The sequence below is a fragment of the Balaenoptera acutorostrata genome, chromosome 7, assembly GCF_949987535.1.
Source record: "Balaenoptera acutorostrata chromosome 7, mBalAcu1.1, whole genome shotgun sequence".
In the NCBI taxonomy this organism is placed as follows: Eukaryota; Metazoa; Chordata; class Mammalia; order Artiodactyla; family Balaenopteridae; genus Balaenoptera; species Balaenoptera acutorostrata.
The window spans coordinates 94,024,796-94,044,281 of record NC_080070.1 but is presented as its reverse complement, the minus strand read 5'-3'; the positions used below and the strand labels follow the sequence as shown (position 1 = coordinate 94,044,281).

The 19,486-nt window shown below is 35.0% G+C and overlaps 1 protein-coding gene across 7 annotated transcripts in view; it reads left to right on the top strand.

Annotated features, from left to right (window-relative positions):
- The window catches only part of LOC103018708 (platelet glycoprotein 4), a 113,976-nt gene that overhangs the window by 90,894 nt on the left and 3,596 nt on the right, over positions 1-19,486 (top strand). For all 7 annotated transcript variants that reach the window (XM_057550142.1, XM_057550141.1, XM_007187124.2 and 4 more), the window contains exons 4-13: positions 2,243-2,403; positions 6,520-6,667; positions 7,418-7,597; positions 8,846-8,937; positions 11,022-11,068; positions 14,122-14,191; positions 15,676-15,863; positions 16,885-17,003; positions 17,977-18,050; positions 18,628-18,682. In XM_057550142.1, coding sequence (XP_057406125.1) covers positions 2,243-2,403; positions 6,520-6,667; positions 7,418-7,597; positions 8,846-8,937; positions 11,022-11,068; positions 14,122-14,191; positions 15,676-15,863; positions 16,885-17,003; positions 17,977-18,050; positions 18,628-18,682 — 1,134 coding nt within the window. The remainder of the gene's footprint in view (positions 1-2,242; positions 2,404-6,519; positions 6,668-7,417; positions 7,598-8,845; positions 8,938-11,021; positions 11,069-14,121; positions 14,192-15,675; positions 15,864-16,884; positions 17,004-17,976; positions 18,051-18,627; positions 18,683-19,486) is intronic.

Genomic DNA, 19,486 nt, shown 5'->3' with positions numbered 1-19,486 from the left:
TTCCTTTCATTAAGAACTGAAATAAAATATGTGCCTTGAGAGGTACATGATAAACAATTGATACTATATATATTAGTCCGTAACATTCTATAGTGTGAGAGTAATAATGTGTATGTGTGTATGTTCGTGTGAGTTTTCCCCTCAAAAAGTCTCTTGAAATGGGTAAATTAACACAGCTTTCAGCTTCCATATAGATTTCAGCTTCAAAAGCCCCATCATTTAGGGTAAACACCCTTACATTTAAAAGAATAGCATTAATACTTTATCTGTACACAATTTTGTCTTAATTTTGAGCTTGCTATGGAAATAGACTTTTTAGGAGCAAATAAAAAGATTTTCAAGGACAACTGCTTGTAAAAAGTAAGAAGATCTAACATCGCTTTAGCAGCTCCAATGTACCCAGTGTATACTGCAACAGCAACGATTGCAACAGCACAGGATTTTGTAAAGGCATTTTAGCTGATGCCCTGTTCTTCTCTAAGGAATTCCCTTATTCTCTCCACTAAGTAATAAGTAAAGTTTCCTGAAGATATGAAACTTAACTTGACTTCTACCAACTAAGTGCAGAGGTGACAGGAACAAAAAATAGTAAAAACACGGTGTAAAAGAGGACCAGCCTAAGGGTCAGAGACTAGGATCCTCGTCATGATTCTACTTCTAGGTATTTGCCTCGGTTACCCGTGGGTCAGACACCTGGTTTCTCAGAGCCTCAGCACGCTCTACTAGAAAATGTGCTAATGTTCAATGTCCTTTCCTGATCCATCATTCTATGAATTGATGCTTCCAGGTGATGGAAACAAAGAAGTTAGATTGTCCCTCTATTTATAGGTCTTATTAGGCTCATTTTGTGTGAAATACTTTCCTTCCTCTTTCTGTGGCAGCAAGGTACGTTGGAACTTTACACCTGGGCATTCCTCCCAAGGTACTTACTTGGAAACAGTGCCTGCTACAAAGTCACCTTTGTCTGCGTTAGCTACTAGAGCTTCATAGGCTTCTTGCTCAGAGAGTGAAAGCCTTGGAAGGAATCCAGGAGAGCATCTATGATAATTCCCTCGTTTGACAGATACTGAAATTGACCCAAGGGGTTTGGTGACTTTCTATTCAGTCCCAGCTCCTGAAGCACAAGGGAGATTTCTAATGTAGGGTTTTCTGATTCTGTCATTGGTATTTTTTCTATTTGTCTATCTTTATTACAAGGAGCATCAAAGATTTTTAATGGATTTCACAAAAGGATAACATGAAAATTTCCTTATTTCATCCTTTTTTTAAAAAAAGTATTAACCTAATGATAATGAATTAAACTTGTAATTTTTAGAAGCATGTACTAGTAGGTTTCTGCAAATGTATTGAGAGTTGGGAAAGCCTCATTCAGCAGGGTTTTGAAGGGGAGAAGTCAAATTTGTGTTTTTCTTAATTTAACAAATATTAAGTGGTTTTCCCCTCAAGTATCCAACTTCTGAAGAAAATTAAAAAGCTTCCAATACCACTAGAATTTTCCCTCAGTTTTTCTGTTTTGCCTCTTCAATCCATCTCACTGAGGGCAGAAGAGAAATTAATAGTCAACCTGATAAGAAATTTTTGGAAAAGCTTTAAATTAGCTTAATAAATTGTGTTATAAACTGTTGCAATACTGCCATAAGGTCACTCTAAGCTTGCTAATGGTTGGTCTTACAAGCGACAGACCTGTCTGCAATATTACACACTGATTCTCTTTGTAAAAGATTGACGAGGGCTTCCCTGGTGGCGCAGTGGTTGAGAATCCGCCTGCCAATGCAGGGGACAGGGGTTCGAGCCCTGGTCTGGGAAGATCCCACATGCCGCGGAGCAACTAGGCCCGTGAGCCACAAGTACTGAGCCTGCGCGTCTGGAGCCTGTGCTCCGCAACAAGAGAGGCCGCGATAGTGAGAGGCCCGCGCACCGCGATGAAGAGGGGCCCCCACTTGCCGCAATTAGAGAAAGCCCTCGCACAGAAACGAAGACCCAACACCGCCATAAATAAATAAATAAAATTAAAAAAAAATTCTTATCAGATTTATAAAAAAAAAAAAAAAGGTTGACGAAAAGCTATTGCTATCAAATGTGTTGAAAACATTTCTGTCGCAACCTGTGGCAGGTTGCAGAGGTTCTCACAAACAAGATACTTGAGCTTGGTTCTTTCACGAACTCATTAATGGTTTTCAACTCCCACAAGTGCCCATATTGACTACAAAGAAATAACCCAAACTTGTTTTCTTTTTCATAGGAAACTGTCCTTGAAGAAGGTACAATTGCTTTTAAAAATTGGGTTAAAACAGGCACAGCAGTTTACAGACAGTTTTGGATCTTTGATGTGCAGAATCCAGAGGAGGTGGCAGTTAACAGCAGCAAAATTAAAGTTAAGCAAAGAGGTCCTTACACGTACCGGTGAGCGAGTCCCCGCAATAAGTGGCATTCTTTCCTTGACCATATGTATTTCTGAAAAAGCTTCCACTTGACAAATGTCACTGTATTGAAATGTACTTGTTATTTTCTTACCATTAATATACACTGAAATTTCTGTTTCTGCCTATATAAAACCCTAATCTAAGGATTTAATGATGATAAGAAATATATATTTTATTATGAATTTACCAGCATCAATTAACTGCCCTACATTTAGGAAGTTACAGGAGTTTTACACTTGTGGCATGTATTCTCAGCAAGTCTAAAATATGCATGCTAAATAAAAAACCATCTATCACAATTTTAAAACCAGAGCACTTTAAAATCGTAAAATTGAAAGTGTAGGTCATACGAGTGGTTCTCCAAGGGCGGCTCCCGAACCAGCAACATCAGCATCTCCTGGGAACTAAGTAGAAATGCAAATTCTCAGGCCCCACTTTAGACCAAATGAATCAGAGACTCTTGGTTTGGAGCTCAGCAATGAGTTTTACAAATACTCTGGGGGATTGCAATACACACTCAATTCTGAGAACCACAGCATTAAACTGATTCTACCTAACTACAATACCTGCTAAGGACTTCTAGTCAAACTAATTTGCAGGTCATGTGGGTGTTTGTATTTATTCAGTAGTTTCATTCTTATGTTTTCTTCAGTACTGAGACTGAATAAGCTATACCTTTATCTACATGCCTTAACATACTTTTGAATACAATCGTAGGCTATTGGAAGTAGGGGGAAATAATTAGCCAGAACTTTTCATTTTGTAAATTTTAAAACAAACTGACACCAGGGTAAGTGAAATGATTTGTCCATGTTCACACAAACCTAGGAACAGGTAACTCTTAGATATTTGTGTACATTTTCTCCTGTCTAAATTATAGACTATGTGTATTTTCTAACTATCAAAGTAAGAAAAGGGGAGGTTGAGGTGCTAAAAACACTAACCTTATCCAGGTATTAGGAATATATTTATGGTGCCCATATGTGAACATAGCTAATCCTGCTGTATCATTTGTTTATACACATGAGTGGTTTTTCCTCAAGAATAATACAACTACTCATATGCCATGATCAAGTATTATTACAAAATTTCATATTTGTAATGATTTCTTATAATTCGTAGTTTTACTTTCTTATCTGTTTCAGATAGTCTATGATTATATAATTTCTTTCCTTTCCATGCATTAATATATTTCTAGATTGACAACTCACACTCAAATATAATGAAGTAACAGTGTAGTTGGCAGGGTGATGCCTGCTGCCATAGCACATGATATGTAAGCTGCCAAGAGCCTTGGTGCCTATTCTGTCCCAAAAATTATCCCCACGTCTCCTGTCTCCAGGCACAGGTCTGCGACTATTCACAGCTCTGTCAAAGAAGACATGATTTTCATTGTTACCAAAAAAAAAAAAAAACCAGAAAACAAAACAAAACAACACCTCACCTTGGAAAATATTTTTATTTTTTCATGGTCTTATAGTTCTTATGTTATTATGAAAAGCCTGTATGAATACCTTCATCCAAAAAATGTTGTAGCTGTGATGTGTACCTATGAAAATGTAGAATTCACATATGACCTAGTAAGAATCTAAGCATAACTGATTAAAAATCATACCCTAAGAGAACCGAATACATGTGATAAAAGAGAATACTTAGAATTTGGGAACTCATCGCAGTTTTTAATTTTTTGTTTGTTTGGAGGAGTTTTTACTTTTAAAGATATTAATTGGGGTATGGAAAAACATAATGAATCTAGTCCTAATCCTGCTCTGATAGTTGACAGTTAATACATACTTTATTCTTGGAGGCTTAAACCTTGCTCTCGAAGGGATGAAAGGGGGTGGGTTAGATATAATTGATTTACTTGGAGAAGCAGTGAGAAGAGGATTGGAGAAGAGAAGCTGGATTTGCAGCTAAAGTACATAAACAATAAACTCCTATTTATATAACAATGTTAAAGGAATTTGTGATCAACTACAAGTCATCTTGTCTCGTGATGTCAACAAAACAGTCCTTAGTGTATGCTTGGATGCCTTAAATGATGGGAAAATGACTGTTTACCTTTCCGAAAAAGTTAATAGTTTGAGAGTCTTCCACGTGTTGAGGTGATCCTGCCTGCCCATCAATTACACCCTGAACTCAGTTGAAATTCTAAGTGGAGGAGATGTCTCTCCTCAAACAGAACCACAGGCTTATTTGGCTTTTGGCTGCTAAAGTGAGCTTGATGAAACTTTGACAAGATGTGACATGGGTCAAAGCATAAAATTGCCTGGATAGAGATCTGAATTATATATGTTCCAACCTACACCATCTCTATGAAGACCTGGTAGCTCCTTCAGAATATTCTCAGATCCAATCTTTTTTTTTTTTTTTTTAATTACTTTGTTTTGGCAGGAGTACATAGAAAGCAAAATCTGAGGCAAATTTCTCCCTTTGGCCTTATTAACCAACACTTTCTGAAACCTGTATACATTCTAATTTTTAAACCAAAACTTTAGCGATTTAGGTTCTCTTTTTAAAAGTACCTTCTAAACCCAGGCCTCAGTTTAAAGGATTTTTCTGTTCGTCAGTGCCATCTACTGGTACAATGTAAGTATAACTAAGTAGACTAGAATTTGGGTCACAATTATTTTGCTATTTCAATTATTTTATATATATAATCCTGAAAATTAAAGTATTTTAATTTTAAATGTTAATATGTTATCTAATTTTAATATACAGTTATCTAATAGAAAACAGTAATTGACGAGTAGTAGACTCTCCAGGGAGATGTTCCAGATTTTTATATTCTTTGCATGTCTACAGTACTCCAAGAAGAATAAATAATAAAGCTTGATGAAATTACATTAGAAATAAAATCTATTTCTATTTTTTGTGAATTCTCTTTTTAAAGAATGTGAACAATAAATTTATTCATTCAAAAATATTTACCAAGAACTTACCATGTACCAGACACTGCTTGGGGATACAAAACACACATAATACCTATCTTATAGGAATTTACATTTTTATTATACCTGATTGAAATCAGGTCACATGTTTTTGGTTTGTTTTATTTTTTCCATTTCAGTCCCATGCTTTTTCAGTCTTTACCTTAGTTAGATAGCAACAGATAACTATTAGAACCTCACATAATAGACATTCAGATATATGATATAGCAATGAATAATGTATACCTTATTTCATCTCAGTAAATATCTTATACTTGCAAAAGATTTTTTTCCATATATAACCCTTCACCACATTCCTAAAAAGTAGTTGGTACTTTGCCTAGAGATTTTAAAGCCAGGAGCTTAGAACTAATAAGTATACAATATATGGGGCAGAGATGGAGGGGAATGATCTCTAAAGTGGAAATTATATTCCATTAGTTATCTTTAATTCTCATTAAAATACTGGAAATTATGGAAAAGCCAGTGGTGGATAGGCTGTGCACTTTGAAATCTTTCTAATATATGGAAACGTGCTGTTACTGTTCCTTTCCTTCAACCTCTCTGTTGTCTTCCTCCCGACCCTCAGGATAAAAAGCTAAATATCTGAGTACAGGACACAACCCTTTTATGTTTGAGATCTTGTTTATTTCAGTGGCTTTATTTCCACCACTCTCCTTACTCTAACTCTGTAAACCAACCATAGTGAAATGTTTGCATATCTAAAATTACACCATGTTCTTACTCCTTAATCTTCTACATTCTATTTTCTACCCTACTTTACCGAACTAAACTTCTCCTTGTCATTCAGACCACTTATGTGGAATTGTGTCTTGTCCATTATCCCCACCGTAACCATCCCAAGCCTGGGTTTGTACCTGTTCTGTGTTTTCCCACAGACTCTGTGCAAACTCCTATAATAACACGTATTCCTTCTCCCCTGCTCTGCACCTCTAAGACACCTCCCCACCCACCCCACACCACCTTACCTTCTCTGATTTGCTAGAAACTCAGCATTTGCTTATATATCATTTTAACCTGCTTGTTTAGCCTAATTTCTGACATAGTCTATGCACTCAAAAATTACTTGTTGCGTGAATGAACGGCATGAGACTTAATGTTCACTTGAAACAATTATTTTGAATTTTATTTACTTTTTTTTTCAGAGTTCGTTATCTAGCCAAGGAAAATATAACCCAGGACTCTGAGACCCACACAGTCTCTTTCCTGCAGCCCAATGGTGCCATCTTTGAACCCTCACTATCAGTTGGAACCGAGAGCGACACTTTCACTGTTCTCAATCTGGCTGTAGCAGTGAGTAGACAAACAGCGAAATTACTGGTTTTGAAATACTCTAGCATCCTCTGTAATTAATCTCATGATTAGAACTACCATCAGATATCATTTATTTTGTCATTTTTATGAAAATGTGTTCTTACGGCATTATTTTGAATTACACTCATTTGGAAAATTAACAAGATTATAGAATAATCAACTGAATTAGAAAACTAAAGTGTATTATTTAGGACTTCCCTGGTGGCGCAGTAGTTAATAATCCGCCTGCCAATGCAGGGGACACGGGTTCGAGGCCTGGTCGGGGAAGATCCCACATGCCACGGAGCAACTAAGCCCGTGAGCCACAACTGCTGAAGCCCACGCGCCTAGAGCCCGTGCTCCGCAACAAGAGAAGCCACGGCAATGAGAAGCCCGCGCACCGCAAAGAAGAGTAGCCCCCGCTCTCCGCAACTAGAGAAAGCCAGCACGCAGCAAAAAAGACCCAACACAGCCAAATATAAATAAATAAATAACTTTTTTTTGTAAGTGTATTTTTTAAAAAGTAGGATTTAACTTTGAAAGTCTTTTCCTGTGGCTCACACTGAGGCAGAGAAATGTAATCATTCAGAGATGAAGAAAAAATACACTTTTAGTCTTGGCAAGATTTGGCAGTCATTTTAAAGATACAGTTGAAAACTGTTTTATCAAGCTTAATTCTAGTATTTTCCATTTATTTGTTTAAAATCTGATGCTGCAATTGGTGTCTTAAATGGTGATTTTTTTTTGCAGGCCGCACCCCACCTCTACCCAAACGTATTTATTCAAGGAGTACTTAATTCACTTATCAAGAAGTCAAAATCGTCTATGTTTCAAAAGAGAACTTTGAAAGAACTATTGTGGGGTTATAAGGATCCATTCTTGAGTTTGGTTCCATACCCTATTACCACTACAGTTGGTGTGTTTTATCCTGTGAGTACAAAATATGAATGTCGATACTGTTAGACTTTAATTGGATAAATATAATGGCACTGGCAATTCATAACTTTATCATTTAGTGTGTTAACCCTATTTCTGATCTGGGAATACATGTTCTAAGTTTTTAAAAGTCTCTACCTACATGGATTTAGTTTTCTTAGTTGGGAGAATTTACTTATCTGAATTTAGCACATTTAATCAAGTTTCCACTCTTAGATAAATATACAATTGTCAAAAATAAGGTTATAAGCTGGTAAGACTTTGAACACTGTTTTTGGTTTTGATTTCCTGTCTGATAAAATCAAGTTTAATACCATATTTTTATTTTTGTTAATTGTATTCATCGTATCATTCTTCCTTCTCTAGACCTGTTACAAATTTATTTCAATGTAAATTTAAAAGTCACCAGAAATTGCACAGCAGATTGATAAATCAGCAATGTCATATTTTCACAGAATTAGTTGATAAGAACTTCTAGGAATCTACAAATGCCATGAAACGGCAGTTTGGAGATAAAGAAAAATGTGAACTTGGTTATGTACTTAGTTATAGCATAATGTTTTGAATTATAAATAGGACAAGGTGACTATTGCATTGAAAATATGACTGTGATTTCATTTGGCATTATATGACGTATTAGTTATATTCTCCAGTTCATGGTTGTTATTTTACTTTAGGTGGTTTTTAGGATTGCAAGTTCATATATCAATCAAATATGAATATAGAAAGCCTTAAGGGATAATAAATTCATTTACTATTATTTAACGCAAATATTCTTAATTCTTTCCTTGGCTAATTCTGTTTAAAATTTTGTGACCTAATCTTTCATAACCACTTATTATCTTATTAAAGATCACAACATTGAGACTACTTCTAGAAATCTGTCACTGTTCTCATAGGTTTTGTTCATTATCCCCTCACCTCAATAAAATAGGAGTAGTGATTAAGATGGCCTTTCTGGCTTAATTATGAAAGGTGTACTAGAGTTGGATGTCAGCTTTGCTATTTGTTTCCTTCTGTCTCAGCATCTAGCACTTATTTCTAGGCACCTTTTATATTACGTCTTTTTAAAATGTTAAAGACCAAACATTTTAAAACTTTATTGCACATATGTATTTCAAATCATATAAAATAATTATGAACAACCACTGAGAAATGTGTAAGTAAGTTAATTACATATTTGATAACTTGGAAAATGTGGCTTGTTGTAGAAGTAATTTTTTCTTGTACATATCTTTTCAGTACAACAATACTGCAGACGGAGTTTATAAAGTTTTCAGCGGAAAGGATGACATAAGCAAAGTTGCCATAATCGACACATATAAAGGCAAAAAGTAAGTATTCACACAAAGTGTGTGTGTGTGTCACTAGGATACTCTAAGGCAGGCAAGAAACTTATTTAACAACTGGTAATGCACAGGCACCAACCTATGCCTGTATCTCAGCCCTAGAAACTCCTGTTCTGCCAGGCGTTAACCCTTTAGCTGTGATGACTGGTCACACTAGTGCATAGGTGCTGAGTGTCAGCCCCACTGAGGGTTGACCTTTATGCACAGGTTCTCTTACATAAAGAAATCTAAAGAAACTACTTCCATCTCTGCTGCATAACCAGCGTTATCATGCACTCATACAATTACATAACCACAAATGAAAAGGAAGAAAATCAGTACATCAACTCCATCGTCTAGTAAGTAGGAAAATATATCTTTCTGCTTTTTTTATTTTAACCGAGCATGTCAAATAAAAATTGTCCATTCCAAGGACATGACTAAATGTGCCTATAAAGGTGGAAGCTTAATGAATCCATGCCAACACTTTCATGACTTTTCCCTTCAAAATTTTCTTGAAATAATTTTCCATATTGATAACTTAGCTTTTAAAAACTTTATCAATGCAATAAGGGAAGTAGTATTACAAGTGCTAAAACTGACATATTAAACTTGAAAATAAGGAGCACGCCTCCTGTGAAGTAGCAGTAGAATGAGATATGTTCATACAGCCATGATTTCCTACTTTCCCCTAGCTCGTGCCTGTTTATCTGGAGTACACCTAATTTATTCATCATATGTCTAAAATAGGAAGAACTCCAATAAATATCAAGGGAAAAGCCTGTTCTCCTCAAAGTTAAAATGACTTTTAGGTCAGTGATTTCCTGACAAAGAATAATCAAAATCAAAAGAGATGAAATACTTTTATTAATTAAGTAAACATTACCTCACACTGCGTTCCTATCTAAAAATTGCCTAAAACAGTTAAACACTCGTATAATCCTTTTTCTTCTACAGAGTTCATAGTCATGTATTTTTGTTGAAAATTCTAATGGAGGAAAATGAACACATCTAAATGCTCATTTTAGGGGAAATCACTATATATTGAGGCAAGTGAGCATTTCCTCTATTTCAATATTACAGAGAGTTTTTGAGGAGAGTTACCAAATGCTCCAAATTGGAATAAGAATTTTACATGAGTTTAAGATTATGATGAGGTTAATTTAACTGACCATGGCAAGACTGAACATGATTAAGTTTACTCTGTTTAAAAAAGCAGGAGCAGTGGAGGTGATGGTGGTTGGATGAATTGGGAGATTGGGATTGACATATATACACTAATATGTATAAAATAGATAACTAATAAGAACCTGCTGTATAAAAATAAATTAATTAAATAAAAAAAACAAACAAACAATAGCTTGCCTTGACATCTTATTGGATGGTATGTTGGGAGTGTGAAAAACCCATTTTCCATCACCAAAAAGTGGCTGAGTGTGCAGAGAAACTATCACTACTGTTGTTTTTATTGTTTCCAGATATATATGTTGATACATATATCTTATGCAGATACCAGAGTATAAATTAATAAACTCCATCCTACTTTAATGCCCACTCACGTAAGAGATAAAAGAGGGGAAAAGTGTAAATTGATTATCTACATATTTCTAATCTCTACTGATCAAACATCTGCTTCTTTCTGTCCTCCTCCACACTCCCCTCTTCCCTCATACTGAGTTTATACCAGTTATCTGGTTAATATTTTCCTCCTATTCAGTTGAACACACAAAACAAAAAACCTTTCCCCTAAGTAGAGAGCTAAATTTCTGATAAGTGCTTCTCAATTTTCTTTTTGCAGAACTCTGTTCCAAGTTGTTTCTAACTACCAACTTTTGGCAGCTTTTATTGTATAATCTGGCCACTTAATGGCATCAGGCACTTCATTTATCTCAACAAGATACAAACTTCAAACAAAATGTAGACCAAATGACTTAGGACATTTCTTAAACTTAGCATTTGACACATCTAGTCTAATCAATATTATTTTTGCAGGAGTACTGACTCATAATAGACAATGTAATGTGAAAAGGTGCTGTTGAAATGAGACTGATCATTTTCTTTCTTTCTTTCTTTTTTTCTTTATTCCTAAGGAATCTCTCCTACTGGCCAAGTTATTGTGACATGATTAATGGTACAGGTAAGGGCATTTGTTTTGTGGTAATAATCACAGTGAAACCAACTCCTTTCTCCTACAAATCCACCAGGGTACCTACAATGTTCTGGAGGTTGAGGGTATGCATTTACCTATCTTTGTATCCCTACAACATAATCCAGAATCTCTGTTCTTATGTAGGCTTAGTAAATGTCTGTCTAATGTGATGGGATTTCTGAAGATTAACCATTGAGGATGAGCCTTTACTGCATTCCTGGGGAAATGTTTGCTTCATAAAAGCTTTACTTAATTGAACTCCCTCCCTGGCCACAGAAGTCAGGGGTTAGAAAGTTTTAGAGTAGTAGTTACTGTCTGCATCTTTTGTAAATACTCTGTAGATAATAGTTTAAAACTGAAAGAATTAAAAAATCAAGATAAGTACAAAAGTAAAACATGCATCCAAACTGAGGTTTCAATATGAGGTAGAATCAGTGAAGCTGTTAAGACAGAACCATGGATTTTTGAGTGAGATGATCAGAAATGAGAGAGAAAACAACAGCAGCAACAAAACAAGGTTATAAGTGTAGTAACCATGAAAAATGTATGCAGAAATGAACATTCTGAATTAGAGTTGTGAAGAAAGAAGGTACTATGAATTTAGATTTAGTGTGTGGTAGATCCAGGTTATTATTCTCCTTAAAGAAAAGCAAAGTACACATATGCCTATTATTTTAAGAATTAAGATGGTAAAAAGCAATGGGAATCGAATCCCATGAGGTAATTAAAATCAGAGGTGAACTTTCAGCTGCTAAGAAGCAGAAGCATAGTATAATGTTTACAAAGCTAGTGAGACAATACTTTATAGGAAAGTCATATAATGAAGATGAAAAATGTTCAATACAAAGTTATGTAAAAGGCAGGGCATAAAAAGGAAACAGAGAATGTTCATTTTCACAAACGTATTGCTGAGTTTTGCATGTTTATTTAATTTTGTTAACACTCTTCTAGAAGAAAACAGCAAACCGAAACGTTGAGTTTGCTTTGTAGTGCTTTGAGTCAGGGGGATGGGTGAGGAAGTCCTTTCTCAGCAATTCATTTCTGCAAATAGTCAGGTGTCCCAACACCACTAACTCTAGTAATTTCATAAGCATAAACTTCAGTTCTTAGATACAGAGAAAAATATACTGTGCTTCTTCTAAATAGTAAACTACTGTTTATGGGCTTAAAAATATATTTTAAAACTTTGTCCAAAACAGAGAAGTAGAGAAGTTTTTTATTTATTTATTTATTTACTTATTTTTGGCTGTGTTGGGTCTTCGGTTCGTGCGAGGGCTTTCTCTGGTTACGGCAAGTGGGGGCCACTCTTCATCGCAGTGCGGGGACCGCTCTTCATCGCGGTGCGCGGGCCTTTCACTATCGCGGCCCCTCCCGTTGCGGGGCACAGGCTCCAGACGCGCAGGCTCAGTAGTTGTGGCTCACGGGCCCAGCTGCTCCGTGGCATGTGGGATCTTCCCAGACCAGGGCTCGAACCCGTGTCCCCTGCATTAGCAGGCAGATTCTCAACCACTGCGCCACCAGGGAAGCCCGAGAAGTTTTTTAAAACAGGAATTAGAAGATTCGTTAATGACTATAAATGAATATAAATACATATGCATCAGGCATGAAGTTAAAAGTATCTAAGAAGAAAAAAGCGGTAAAACAAACTAGGAGTAAAGGTAGACTGAACAGGCCAGAGGACTCTGATGGAATCCCTGTGAGAGAGATTCTTAGTTATGGCACTAGGAAAGAGACTAATGAAATGGAAAATGTTCCAAGGTGTTTTTTATCATGATTTAGATGTACTTCTTCTACCTTCTTCAATAAGTTTAAAGAGACAGAAAATGAAAATATTGATTTACATTTGAATGTATTACAAAAAAGAGCCCTGCTAATATCAGCTATCTTATGGTCATGGCCCATGGTAATTGTTGGTGTCATTATGACACAATTTTCAATAATATTTCAGATCATTTTTAAAGCTTTTCAAGGTATTCTTTTCCTTTAATGGCTAAGGTGTTGGGACAGCAGTTGTAGACAATGCCCATTCAGGGGCCTGTCTGTGGAATTTAAGGTAATATTCAATATCCCATTCTCTCAATGTCAGTATCAAGTTCATTGAGATATTCTGTTACATTTCACTTATCAAAAAAAATATAAATGAAATGTAATAAGATCACAAGGTTAGTGCAGTTACCAGAAAAAGAGCATGGTATTCATAATTGAAGGCTGGGTCTTACTGTTTTGAACAGACACATTCAGTGGTGGCTCATTTTGGTGATATTCATTTGTGGAGCAAATGGAGGAATTATCTAACTATTTCTTCTTATATCCAGTTTGTGCATGGATCATACCCATAGTAGAGATTCAATAAACTCAACAACTGCCCTTTTTAGTTTGATGTGTACATTTTCCAACCATTTGCATGAAATTCTGTTTAGTGAGAGAACTTCAATAAGTGACTTAAAAAATATTAATCAGACATTAGGGTAGGTGAATGAATCATTATTAAAAGTAAGAACAACATTCACCAAAATGAGTTCTAAAGGAACCTCAAGGTAAGAAAAGTGCCACTCTACTGATAGGTGGAGGATTTCAAAACACACAATCACGGTTTTAACAACGTGCGATTTTGCCAAACTTTCATTTATTTTTAAGGAGTGGGAAAATTTAGTATGAAATTGAATACCAGTGATTGTGTATAGTGTACAGACTGGTTCAATGTGGTAGCTGCTAGCACATGCCACAATTCGGCACTTGAAATGCAGCTAGTACAAACTGAAGTGTGCTGTAAGTATACAGTACACACTGGATTTTGAGGTTTTTGTTAATTTTTATATTGATTGATTGTATGTTAAAATGATGATATTTTGGGTATGTTGGGTTAAATAAAATATACCAGATACTTTTTTCATTTTTAAAATGTGGCTACCGGAGAATTTTAATATTATATATGCAGTTTGCATTATATTTCTCTTAACCCTGCTGGAATCAAGATTTCTAGGTTTGTCTAGGACACACATTACACCTAATCCCTTGCCACCGGCTTGGTTTTTAAACAGACGCAGCATCATTTCCACCTTTCATTGAGAAGACCCAGGTATTGCAATTCTTCTCCTCTGACATTTGCAGGTAAGACAAAGACATTGATGTATTTCTCGAAGTCACAGTTCTTTCCCTAAGAGATAAAACACAGACCAAGAAGCTCATACTTAATAATCATGTGATTTGAGAAAAATAAAGTACATTTAGGGAAGTCTTTTCTTGATGTATTAAGAAGAAATATAATATGGAATTCATAATGTGTTCATAAGTCTTTAAAAAATTGAAAGATGGAGGATATTTTGCATAATGCAAATCATTTTCTTCTTCGTTATTTCTAAGCAAGAACTCTATTTTCATTCTTTTTTTTTTTTTTTTTTTTTTTTTTTTTTTTTTTAAAGGATTTTCTTATTTATTTATTTATTTATTTATTTATTTTTGGCTGTGTTGGGTCTTCGGTTCGTGCGAGGGCTTTCTCCAGTTGCGGCAAGCGGGGGCCACTCTTCATCGCGGTGCGGGGACCGCTCTTCATCGCGGTGCGCGGGCCTTTCTCTATCGCGGCCCCTCCCGTCACGGGGCACAGGCTCCAGACGCGCAGGCTCAGCAATTGTGGCTCACGGGCCCAGCTGCTCCGCGGCATGTGGGATCTTCCCAGACCAGGGCTCGAACCCGTGTCCCCTGCATTAGCAGGCGGACTCTCAACCACTGCGCCACCAGGGAAGCCCCTATTTTCATTCTTTTACTAAACTAGTAGTATGTGTAATAAGAGTCAAGTCTAGAAAGGCATGTTCAGTCTTTGTAAAGATGTCCGAAGAGGATGATACCACAGTCACAGAGCTATGTTAATGTGCCCTACAGACAGTATAGCACCTTTTCAAATTGATGGGGCCTAGCAGCTATTACAAAAGCATTGGCACACACACCGATATCCTTGAATCCTAGCCCTGTTTCTAAATGCTTGTGGTGTGGGTAAGCATGTAATATCTCTGAATTTTTCCTTATCTGTAAAACTGAAAAGAGCAGCATTTCTTCAACTAGAGTTAACTGGAGATTAGAAAACATGTATTGAGTCCCGGTACATTGCCGGCGTTATGGTGGACACTTGGTAAATGGGGGAGTGTAGGAGATATATATCAAAACCCATATGCACACACCCCAGCAAGTGAGCAGCCTTTCTCTCCAGGATTAAGTTGTAGAAGATTGAAATTTTATTTTTCTTTAATTTAAATTGGGCACAAATAGAGGACTTGAGGGAGTCATATAAATATTTAATCTATAAAGGAAACTCTGAGAAATGTCCTCAGTATAAACACTCCATAGTAGTTCACAAGCAAAAATTATTCTCAGAAGCTTTTGAAAACAAAGGTAGGAAGAGCTCATACTCAGGTATTGAGTTCTGGTATATCTTAGAATTTCACAAGAATTTTTTCCCTAAAAATTAAGCAAGAATTTCAACAAGATCATATCCAGTTTCTCTAATTTAAAGCAATAATATAAATTTAAGAGTAAGAAAAAAAAAGAATGTCCAGAATGAAGTTCAGTTTCCCAGAATGAAGATCTTTATCTGTGTTTAGGTCAATCTATGCTGTGTTTGGAGCCGAAATTAATCTGAAAGGAATCCCTGTGTATAGATTTATTCTTCCATCCTTGGCTTTTGCATCTCCACTTCAAAATCCAGACAACCACTGTTTCTGCACAGAAAAAATTATCTCCAAAAATTGTACTTCATATGGTGTGCTAGATATTGGCAAATGCAAAGACGGTGAGTAAAAGGTCTTGATGTCACAATCCATGCCATAATTTGTAGTTTTCTTTAAACTTCACCCAGGAATCCTTTCCACCAAAAATTTAAAGTGTGAAAGCAATAAGGGCAGAAAGTAAAGGTGGTGGTAGGATATTTTTAGTTTGATTTTTGTACCACTTTCAAGGTCCCAATTGTTTCAGTGTTGCAAAACTTAGTTTTTATTAGGTACAACCCTACTGATATTTCCCAGTGCTACTTTGGAAAATGTCTCTTTAGGTCCTTTGCTCATTTTTTAATTGGGTTATTTATTTTTTTGAGTTGTGTGAATTTCTTGTATATTTTGGACATTAATCAATCACTTATGGGATATGTGTTTTGCAAATATTTTCTCCCATCCCATAGGTAGCCTTTTCATTTTTTGATGGTTTTCTTTGCAGAATCCCTGTGCTTTTAGATTTAGGGAAAAATGAAAATAGTTCCCAGAATATTCTGAGCATCCCAACTTACCAATCTGATGTTTTTCTAACCTTTTCTACCCTAGAAAATGGTAAATAAAAATAAGTATATTTCAGGGTGTCTCTGAGACAAGAATTGATTCAAACATGAAATTTGGAGTCTTATCTTATTTTGCTTACCTTCTTCATATTGGAATGGGTGAGAATAAAGAAAGAAAAGCCTCTTAAATTAAATAAATTCTCAGTCCAGAGACATACTACTGCCTGAAACATGAAGGTATATGGTTGTAACTTTGTGTTCAGCAGCTAAGCATGACATATTGAAAATAAACACCTAAGGGATAAACAGACATCAACTGAATGGTTAGTAAGATGATGCAGAAATTTATATTTTATTTTTGATCAAAAAGCAATCAGATATAATAATTTTCCCTCACCCTCATCCCCCAATTAGTATTCAAAGCCAACTTTATGCATTTCTCTTTCTAACTTAAAAAACTTTATTTTCAAGGAAGTCTTTCCTAAGTGGTATATGAAATGAGGAAAACAATTTATACCAATTGTCTCTTAAAACTTGTTTTCAGGAAAACCCGTGTATATTTCACTTCCTCATTTTCTATATGCAAGTCCTGAAACTTCACAACCTATTGAAGGCTTAAGTCCAAATGAAGAAGAACACAGCACGTACTTAGATGTTGAACCTGTAAGCAAATACATTATTTATCTCAATTGTTTTTTAAAAATGAAGGAAAAATTTAATTCTCTCCTTTTGCCAATCACATCTATTGATCATATTTATTGTATCACAATCTTGATAAATTACTTTTATTTCAATGAAAATTACGTTGATTTCTTCCTATTGTTGCTTATGAAATGTCAAGTTAATTCAATTTTAGTTTTTCAGCAAAGGTCAGGAATAACAATGATGGAAAAGATTCTAATCAGTTTAAAACAATTTGGTATAAGGTACTCCTTTATGCTTCTTTTATACTTAACTGCAAGTATTGCTTACATGAAGGGACACTGTAGACTATGAGGGATTAAAAAATTGTATGGGTATATGTGTATTTGAGGCAAGATCTATGATATACTTAGTGTAAAAAAATCTATTAAATTTCCTATAGTGTAACAGTTTTAAGTTTTATTTTAATATTCCCTTGTCAACAGTTAAATGAAATGCCAGGATTTTAGTAGTCACATTTCAATTTAAATAAGGACAGAAGTAGCATTATAATTATATGGACGATACATGGATTCTGACTGAATATATATTTGATAATATATAGTTCAGGATTTAAACTGACTACATGAGTTCTAGGTTTCACTACTGTTGTTGTTGTTGTTGTTGATCCCCCAAAACCAGTTCAGATAAATATCAAAAAATCTAACTAAAACCTTGACAGTAGTTTGGGCAAAAAATTGTGCGCGCACACGTGCACATATATACGCATGTGTGTATACATCTGTATACACACAGGCATATACACATAAAATGTAATTATGGAGAGTTATGTATGTAATATTTAATAAGTCCAATTAATTATTTAATACATTTCACAAGTTTTAAGTACAACAGTTTCACCTTATGTTCTATACAACAGTAAAAATAAGTTTTGGATATTATAAAAGAATGTTTTTAAAATAAGTTGGTAATTTTTGAGTTTGTTCCTTTTTAGATAACTGGATTTACCTTACGATTTGCAAAACGGCTGCAGATCAACATATTGGTCAAGCCAGCAAGAAAAATTGAGTGAGTCCCTTGGAAAAAGTTTCATTATGATTTTTACTACCTCCTTGTAAGAATGTGGGTATATCTATCTATGATAGGAAGTGGAAATAATAAAACTTTCACCTTCTATTTGGCTTTATGTCATTAAATAATTACTAAATGCTTATAACTTTCATTTGTAATTTAGAATTATATCTAGTGTGTATTGAAATGGTATTTACACATATTTTGGAATGAGTATTTGTGGCACTGCTCATTTTGCTAGCTGTCCAAATATTTTCAAAAGAATAGTTTCTAGCATTCATATCTTAGTTTCCTGGGTATAATTTGTTGAAAGGACAAAACATATGCTTAGAAAAAGTCAGTCTAATTAGAAATCTGTATTAGAAAGATTTATAAGAGTGAAAGATGTCTGAGAAACAACCATATTAAAATTTAAATGATTCACTACAGGGAACAAACATCAAGGTACTTAACCAGGTTTCAAGAGCAGCTAATTTCTGAACATTTATTTTCACTAATAATTACTAACATTTCTGTTATATATGGGTAGTATATTAGTATATATTTTCATAATTGTTTTCAATGTTTATTACAGAGCATTAAAGGGTCTGAAGCAGAACTATTTTGTGCCTATTCTTTGGCTTAATGAGGTTAGTATTTTTATTGCTTAGTCACTAAAAACAGTAAACTTCTCAGTAGATAGAAAAAGTTTTTGATGTTTGAAAACTGAATACACATCTATAGTATTTGAACTTGTGTTTCCATTGCATATATGGGAGATTTATATATTATTAATTATATAATAATTATTTTGAGAATACCAAATCACACAGAAGTATCACGATTATGTTAGATTTCAGTGTTCTTATTTTCATAATGTGTTTATTAAACAATTTTTCCTGTCATAATGCATGTGTTAGGAAAGAGTCATGCAAATGTGTAACTCCAAATAACTCAATGTGAATGTTGTAGTGCTAATAAAAGCCAATCAATCAAACTTATAAAAACCAGGTTAGAGTAGATGTAGGCAGTCTATCTAGTGCCTGACAAAATATTTTTAGTACAAATCAGGGAACTGATTAGACACAGGATTAGGAAATGAACTGCATAACCCTTTAGAGGAAGAAAACTGTTGACCCTTGGCATTTTCCTCTGCCACTAAGAAACAACCTTTGGAAAATTGGAGAATATTCCAGTAAGACCATTGTATTTATCAATGAAATCAGTATATTGAAGAATGCTAGCTGACATGTTACAAGGGAGGAAGATTATATTTCTCTCTCTAAGTATTCTACCTTGGCATTTATTGCCTTCTTTGACATGCAAACGGAATTCCATTGGCTTGTCTTACAGATAAAGATGACTAACATCTATGCAGTGTTTCAAAAAAAGAGTGATACACTTAAGTGGAGAGTTGAGTATTTTGTTCTCAAATCTAACCAAATAAAGCTATT